The sequence below is a fragment of the Alexandromys fortis genome, unplaced genomic scaffold (assembly GCF_014885135.2).
Source record: "Alexandromys fortis isolate MF-2015 unplaced genomic scaffold, M_Fortis_MF-2015_v1.1 scaffold_29, whole genome shotgun sequence".
Taxonomy (NCBI): Eukaryota; Metazoa; Chordata; class Mammalia; order Rodentia; family Cricetidae; genus Alexandromys; species Alexandromys fortis.
Window position 1 is genome coordinate 5,446,313 of NW_026067891.1, and position 8,710 is coordinate 5,455,022.

The 8,710-nt window shown below is 45.6% G+C and overlaps 1 protein-coding gene and 1 non-coding gene across 2 annotated transcripts; one reads left to right on the plus strand and one right to left on the minus strand.

Moving 5' to 3' along the window:
- Positions 1-281: 281 nt before the first annotated feature.
- LOC126498721 (small nucleolar RNA SNORA43) lies at positions 282-424 on the minus strand. Its single transcript, XR_007590882.1, has one exon. It is a non-coding gene; the product is annotated as a small nucleolar RNA SNORA43 (small nucleolar RNA).
- Positions 425-2,649: 2,225 nt separating this feature from the next.
- Positions 2,650-6,447, plus strand: Or1f1 (olfactory receptor family 1 subfamily F member 1). The gene is made up of 2 exons (XM_050125380.1): positions 2,650-3,037; positions 5,223-6,447. Exon 2 carries the CDS (start codon positions 5,288-5,290, stop codon positions 6,224-6,226), a length of 939 nt encoding a protein of 312 aa, XP_049981337.1. The 5' UTR covers positions 2,650-3,037; positions 5,223-5,287; the 3' UTR covers positions 6,227-6,447.
- Positions 6,448-8,710: the final 2,263 nt, after the last annotated feature.

The window sequence follows — 8,710 nt, forward strand, 5'->3', positions numbered from 1 at the left end:
CACACTGAGGCCTATTCTCATATCTGTACCCATCCTGCTCAGCTGCATGACCAAGAGGTAGGCTTTCTTCTTCCTGGCTTCTGGATCTGAAAAATGAGCAAGGATGGATAGTTTCTTGTATTTCCTGACCCCTGAATGCCCTACCCCCAAAACCAGTTTCAAATCCCAACTCTAGAGTTCTATCTTGCTAAAATGCTGACCATGCAACCTTCTGGGGGGAGCCCTTGAGGCCTGGCCAACAGCAAAGCTACACCCCAGCACCACCTCACCACGGCTCTGCAAAATGTCAGGCTATAAACCATTCTTAGTGCTCACTGGCTTCTGAACACTGAGCGTAGAAATAGCCACTTGCTCTTTGCCCTGATGTTACAGGCACAGCCGAGTAGCTGCGCTATGCCTGTAGTGCTGACAGATCTAGGAGAAATTCAAGATTATTAACTTTCTGTTTTATTTTCTTTGTATTCTTTTGGAGACAGGGTCTCGCTATGTATTTCTGGCTGACCTGAATTCGCTATGTAGAACAATCTGGTCTGGAGCTCACAGAAATCTGCCTGCCTCTGCCTCCCAGGTGCTGGGTTGAACTTAAAAATTACATTGTGTGTGTCTTAGTTTCTCTTCTATTGCCATGTGGAGACACCATGACTAAGACAACTTATAAAAGAAAGCATTTAATTGGGAGGTTGTTTACGATGTCCGAGGGCCAGTCCATGACCATCATGGTGGGTAGCCTGGCAGCAGATGGGAGGCATGGCGCTGGAGCCACAGCTGAGAGCTTACATTTGATCCATAAATTGGAGGCAGAGGGACTGAACCTAGTGTGACACACTTCCTTCAAAGACCACACCTCCTAATCTTTCCCAAAACAGTTCACCAACTAGGATCTACATATTCAAACATGGGCCAATAGGAATAATTGTCACGCAAACCGGCACATTGTGTTTGTGTGTGTGTGGTGTGTGTGCACAAGCAAGCTATACAGCATTTGCGGATGTCAGAAAACAGCCTGCTAGAACTGGTTAGGTAAGCTCTATTTTGACCTCTCTTCCATCTTGGGTAAGAGTACCCATGTGTGCTACTATTCTTTGACTTATTGAAATATTTCTTTTTATCTTCTTACATTATTAACACTAACTGTAACTAATTGGATAAAATATATGTCTAAATTTATCTTATATGCTCAGTTTAAATAACAGCTAATGGTACCCAATTCTCAAGTGCCTTTATAGATCTGAGGATATGGCATTTAAGAAAAGAGCCTCTAACACAGAGACACACCAGCTCCTGCAGCACCCTTTAGCTCCTCCAAGAAGATACGTGGTTGCAAAGGAAATTTCACCTCCAGGCTTGCCTTTGGGTTTGGCAAAGCCACCCACACAGCAAAAGGCAGCCTTTCATGTCTTCAGCTTCCTGGATGCCTTCAGGGGAATCGATCTTCTCATCCTGCTGAGACAGGTAGACTAAATCTTCCTCACACAGGGAAATCTTTGGGCCTCTTGTACTCATAGCTATAACAGCAAGCACTGCTTCTAGGCTGATGTTCTCCAAGGACTAGGACAAATTTGGAATTGCCTGCGTAGCTAAAAAGCTGTCTCATTTCTGCTCATTTATCCCTCCCAGATCTGTCTAATGACATTTGATGACTTAAGGTACTGGTAGCTCATTACTTTATTGGTTAAGTTTCCTGCTAGAATACAGACAGGGATGCCTCTTTCACAGGCTTCATAGTTCAATGTCAACAGGTTATAGTCGTATCTTAAAAATCCAGAGGTCCCAACTCGCTTTAATTGTCTGCCTAGAGGCATTTGAAAGCAGTAGCCTTTTGCTCTGACACCAAGATATAAATCTGTTCCAGTTCTCTTCCTGAAAAATTTCTGCTGCTGTATCAAAAATCAGGTCTGATAAAAAACTAACAGTCTTCAGAGCTTATTTTAATGCCAGCCAGTTTCAAGCATATTTTATAGGTCACTCCTGCTCTCTGGGCCAAGACAAAGCTCTCTGCAGACAATGCCAACACCTGCACCAGCTCCAGGGCTTCACCATTGCTACTGACTCTCTGGGATCAAGGACACCTACTACTAAAATCTGGTTGTATCTGATATACCCAAGCCTCATTGTACATCCGGGCACTTCTGACAGTTAATATCTTCCCATAGCTGCCCTATTTATAGGACCAATAATAATTATTTTCCTCCTAGCCTCCTGCCTTCTCATCTCCCTCAAAAAGCAGGTGCCTGAGGACTCCAGAATGACAGTAAACCGGATGCCCCTCCAGCCACACCTGTTACTGACTGTGAGCCCAACTCCCAGTTCCCCACCCCATGTTGCCCATGCCCGCAGGAAGTAGCCAGACTTGAGCGGATGCCCCTATATCCAAGGAGTCTTGGATGTTTGATTGAAAGTAAGACCCCAGCCCTCTGAACCCCTATATCCAAGGGGATGATTGGATGCATCACCCCAGCTCCTGGCCTGGGAGTTGCCTTTGTCTTTACACCAATTCTGGAAAAGCCCGCCAAGCACTGAGCCCTCCCAAGGGAGGGTCAGAACCTCTTCTACAGGCTATTTAGGCTGCCACTGAGAAAAAGAACACGTAGTTTTCAGGTTTGGCATGTGCCCCCTCTCTGTCTCTGTCTCTATCCCACAATGCTTTCCTGGCCATCGGGAACACTGCAGTAAACATGGACATTCGTTTGGTCTGACTAGAATTATTTGTGTTGGCAGAGAGGCTCGTCTTAAGATTATTCCTAACAAGCCCAGAAGGAGAAAGGGCAAATTGCTGTCTGCTTGTCTCTAATGAGGCTCTCAGGGACCATGGCCCTCTTGACCATGGAAGTTCCTCTGAAGAGCTTGCCCTGTGGATCCCCAGATGTCCTTCTGCTCCTGACGGCTGAGCCCAGGCTCCAGAGCATCCTGCATACAGTCCAACAACACCATGACATTTCTCCTCCCTAAGAACGACATCTTCTGGCCAAGTGAAGAGTGTGAAGCAAGCCCAGCACTTCTGGTGACATCGCCGACTGCCATCTGCTCCCAGAGTCAGGTCAGTCGGACTTTATGCTGCATATTGGAGGTGAAACCTTCTAGGGACCCCCCTTCTTCTTAAGTGGAGCCACATAAGCAGTTCTGAGCTTACAGACCGTTCTTTATGATCACCTGTTACAACCAGCGCCTGTCTTGTCAGGTTCTGGCGTCCTGGCTGTGGGGAGTCCAGGTTGGCCAAGTGTCTGTCCATCCCTCTGACTCATCCTTAGTTCCACAAGTTCAGCTCAGGGCCCCTAGCCAAGAAGTCGTGGTCTAGAGCTCAGAGGTGAGCTCTGTTTGAGTCTAGAGAGCAACACACTGTGATTATCAGTCTGGGGGGTGGCTTTGGATGAGGCCAAATTTGGTCCCCAGAGCAAACAGGAATATGTGATTTATTCAAATTGGAGAGGATGGAGAACCTATGTTTCCTCCAAAGCCACATTGTTAATCATGGCGATGATGTCTATAATACTGGGTGTTAAATGCTTGTGGCCTGTTAGCATCTAGGGCAATCATCTGGGTGTGTATGAGTGCTTTGGTGGTTTTATATCTTTTTGTCAATATAGATTGATTGTACAAAATGTTAGTTTCATAATGGCAGCTTTACACATGCAAAATATACTTTGATCCCACGCAAATCTTATCCTTTGCTATCTTTGGCTTCCCCTCTGGCTTCCTGGTCTCTGGAAGTAATTTCCCCTTCTACTTTAATGTTTTTATTTTTATTATGCATTAATTACTAAAAATGATACTATTTAATTAAAATTGAAAAACAAATACAGTCTCTCTATATCTTGGCTGTCCTGAGACTCTCTTACATTTTTGGTTGTGAGCCTGATCTTTAACGCTGAACCATCCCTCGAGCTGCTGAGACTCTCTATGGAGATACTTTCTATGCATAAAGCTGGCCCTAAGCTCACAGAGATCTCCAGCCTCTTCCTGTGGAGGAGTGGGATTATAGATGTGTCCCACCATGCCTGAGCATGTTTCTTTTTACCATAGATCTCCCATTTGAAAGGAAACGTATCCAAGTGGTAGGACGCATTTGGGAAGCAGAGGCAAGAAGATCTCCTTGATTTGAGGCTAGCCTGGTCTTCAGAGTAGGTTCCAGGACAGCCAGAGCTACACAGAGTTACCCTGTCCCAAAAAACAGAACAGAACAAAACAAAACAACATACCCTTCCAGAAACCAAATACAATAAGCAAGCAAAAAGCCAAACAGAACTGGAGTGTTTCTGTTTTCCCAAGTCTGGCGTATTTCACTTCGTGTGTTAATATAATTTCCATCATTCTCCTTCAAACGATCTACTAATTTTCATATTTTTAAATAAAACACCATCACACACACACACACACACACACACACACACACACACACACAAAGTTTTAGTCCATTAATCTATTGACTGACATTTAAACAAGGTTGCACACAGTTAAAGCTATCCTCAGATTGGCCGTATAGCTCAAGACCTTAAACTCTTGATCCTCCTGCTTCCACCTTCTGAACACCAAGATTCAAGGCATCTACTACTACACCCTCCCTCCTAACTCTGCTAGAATTCTTTTTTTTTTTTTTTTTTTTTTTAAGACAGGGTTTCTCTGTGGTTTTGGAGCCTGTCCTGGAACTAGCTCTTGTAGACCAGGCTGGCCTCGAACTCCCAGAGATCCACCTGCCTCTGCCTCCCAAGTGCTGGGATTAAAGGCGTGCGCCATCACCGCCCGGCTTGGCTGTTTTCTCATACACCCAGCACCCATATGGTAGCTCTTAACTGTCTTTAATTTCAGTTCCTGGGTATCATATACCCTCACACAGACATTCATGCAGGCAAAACACCAATGCACACAAAATAAAAACATTCTAAAAGTTACATTTAAAAAAAACATTAGCTGGACAGGCATTGTGGTCATGTCACCCATAAACTCAGGAAGCAGGGTCATGAGGATTCTAAGTTCAAGGCCACTCTTGTCAACACAGGGAGACCCTGTCTCAAAGATCCAAAAGGAAAACAATGGTAGAAAGTTCAAGCATCACACATAACTGAGCAGAAACTCACTGTCAGACACAGTTCATCATCTTTCCTGAGACGCCACACACAATCCATTCACAGCCTGCGCACTGTGCCGATGAAGAGGTAAAGCTATGGGAGGGAACACAATGTTCGTGCTTTTGCCAAAACCTCTGTCCTCTTTCTCTATAATTCCAGTTGTCCAGTCATCACCAGGATTCCCAAGTTTGAGGATTTACTCATCTTTGTCTGTTCATAGTCAAATGAGAGGCAGCAACCAGTCGAGTGTCTCTGAGTTCCTCCTCCTGGGACTCTCCAGGGATCCCCAGCAGCAGCGGCTCCTCTTCCTGCTCTTCCTCACCATGTACCTGGCCACTGTCCTGGGGAACCTGCTCATCATCCTGGCCATCGGCACAGACTCCCGCCTGCACACCCCCATGTACTTCTTCCTCAGCAACCTGTCCTTCGTGGATGTCTGCTTCTCCTCCACCACTGTCCCCAAGGTGCTGGCCAACCACATACTTAGAACTCAGGCCATTTCCTTCTCTGGGTGTCTTACACAGATGTATTTTCTTTTCATGTTTGTGGATATGGACAATTTCCTGCTGGCTGTGATGGCCTATGACCGTTTTGTGGCCATCTGCCACCCTTTACACTACACAACAAAGATGACCCAAAAAGTCTGTGTCCTGATGGTGGCAGGATCGTGGGTCACTGCCAATCTGAATGTTCTGTTACACACCCTGCTCATTGCTCAGCTCTCATTCTGTGGGGACAATTCCATCCCACACTTTTTCTGTGACATTACTCCCCTCCTGAAACTGTCCTGCTCTGACACACACCTCAATGAGCTGATGATCCTCACAGAGGGAGCTGTTGTCATGGTCACCCCTTTTGTCTGCATCCTGATCTCCTACATCCACATCACATCTGCTGTCCTGAGAGTCTCATCCCCAAGGGGAAGATGGAAAGCCTTCTCCACGTGTGGCTCCCACCTGGCTGTGGTCTGTCTCTTCTATGGCACCATCATCGCCGTGTATTTCAACCCTGCATCTGCACATTCATCTGAGAAGGACACGGCAGCCACCGTGCTGTACACAGTGGTGACCCCCATGCTGAACCCGTTCATCTACAGCCTGCGGAACAGTGACCTGAAAGGGGCTCTCTACAGAGTGGTCCACAGAAGGACCTTTTCTGTTTAATGAGAAGATTTGTACTGATTCTTATTCCCTATCATGTTTCAGAGTTGAGCACAATTTGAAACTGGACTGTGTAAAGCTCATTTAAAAACCAATTGTTTATTTCATTTTAGGGGACTCTCATTCACCAGCTGCCATAATGGAGTTACCAAATAATGGGACTCCACCTTTTTTTGTCTTGATTGTTTCTTGGGTTCTAGGGATGGAACCCAGGAGTCTTCACACGCGAGGTAAGAGCTCTACCCTGTATTCTATTCTGCAGCCATTCATACTAACTTTAAAATTGTTTTATGTGCAATCAACTTGTTACATTTTATCTGTCCATCTGTCGAGTTCATTTTCAAGTGTTCTGTGTAGTCTGTGACTGTGTGAGCAGATGACAGAGGTCAGTCTTGTGTGTCATTTGTCAGGAATCATACACATTTTTTTTTTTTGTGTGTGACAATGTCACTCATGGGACCTTAGGCTCATGAATTAGTCTGGATTGGCTGGCCTGTGTGCCCCTGGAATCAACCAGTTTTCAGGCCCCTGCAGTGGGATTACAAATGGTATGTAAATTGGAGGTTATTGGATAACTTTAGGAGTAAATTATCTTGTTTCAATTGTGTGTGACCCAGGAATCCAACTCACAGACAAGACTGTGGCAAGTGCCTTTCTCCCCTAAGCCATCCCTCCTTCCCCTAAGAGAAGTCCTTGTTTAAGGGTCTGTAGGAAGATGTGGTAACACACGCATTTGAACACTGTGATCACCTAGGAATCTACTGTAGTGTAAAATCTCCATACAGAACAGGTGAGGGGGCTCTGGAGGGTGGGGTGACAGGGAGATGAAGGAAACATCTGAGTTGTCTCCAATGAGCAGTGTCCTATGTGTCCCCATTATGGTCTTCCTGGAGGTTGGTCCACAAAAGCTCCTCTGTGAATGTGACTGCTACCTGCAGGAAAAGCGTTTCAGAGGAGACAGGGCTTCAGGAACCCAGAGATGAGCTGGACACCGTCAGGATCCTTTAGGGGAATTCTGAATGGCTGTATGTAACATTGTAGTGTTCATGAGCTCATGTGTGACATGTGGTAAGGACACCTGCATTTAATGCTCCCTCTGCTCAGACCCACTGCCAGGTCTCTTCCTAATCTCTTGTAAAGCAAGCGCTTCTTTCCCACAAAGCCTCTTCTTTTGTGTTCTCTAATCTTGATTATTCTCTGGGTTATTTATCCTCTCCATAAGACTTTCTTCAGCTGATGAGATGCCCTGGTCCACACATTCCTTCCTCCTTGTCCTTAAGCAAAGGCAACAATCAGCTTTAGGGAGAAGAGGAGAAACAGCACCGGCAAGGCCAAGGGACCAAAGAGTATGGCCTGAGCTTTTGTTTGCTTTCATGCTGAGGACAGCTCTAGGGCCGTGTCCCCTCAGCACACACTCTGCTTCTGAGCTTCATCTGCCCTCTCACAGCTCCTGAGAGTGTTCACTGAATGAGCTTCTGTAGAAAATGAAGACCTCATTAAGAGAAAGAGCAAACGGTGCTGTAATGTCCCGAGCTGTGTTGTCCAGCCCTGTGTCTTCTCATGGCGCTCTTCTTCCTGACCAACATGGTCACCACGTCTGCTTTAATGTTTGAGAAGTGAGACTGAAATTTCTTCAAAAACTGTGTGTCCTGAGGATGATGATGATGTCCAGGTGACCCCTGTCGATGTACAGAATAGATGAATCTTGGATTGTTTGGAGGAGAAGCAAAAGATATGCATCATTAAACATTTGCAAACCCATCACTCATATTTGAACTTCTTCTCCTTTCTTAAAATAATTCTGCACATGGAATAACTTCTGTATCTAATTCCTCAGCTAATATTTTTATTGTACATTTATTTTTAATAAAATGTTTTGGGGACCTATTTATTTTACTTGTTCAAGTATTCTGCCTGGATGTATGTGTGTGCACTACATGTGTGCCCGGTGTTCAGAAACAACTTGACCTGGAGTTACAGGCTGTTGTGAGCCACCACCTGTGTCTAGGAGATGAACTCAGGTGTTCTGCAAGAGCAACAAGTGCCCTAACCACGGAGCCCCCTCTCCAGCCCACATCTGACCGCAGTGAGATCTGACACTGTAAGAGCAGCTGAGCCCAGAAGCCTAACTGAAACCCTGGCTTTGCTCAAAACCAAGGGCCTGAGTGTGCTGAGCACTCTACCCATGACTTGCATTCCAGCCCACTGTTATAATTATCCTTTCAAAACGTTACTTTCTCCTCCTTCCCCTCTCAGTTGGATTTGCTATGCATTACAGGCTGCCCTTACACTCATGATTCTCTTCCCTTAGTCACTTGATACTGGGATTGCAGTGGTGTCCATGACACTTTGGTGTTTGCCTTAATAAGGATGTGTGATGATCCATAGCTGAGTCCCAGGACTCAGAAGCAAACTCTGAAGGATCAAGAGTTCATGCCATTCTCAGCTACATCAGGTTGAGGCCACTCCTACTGCACGAGTTCTTGT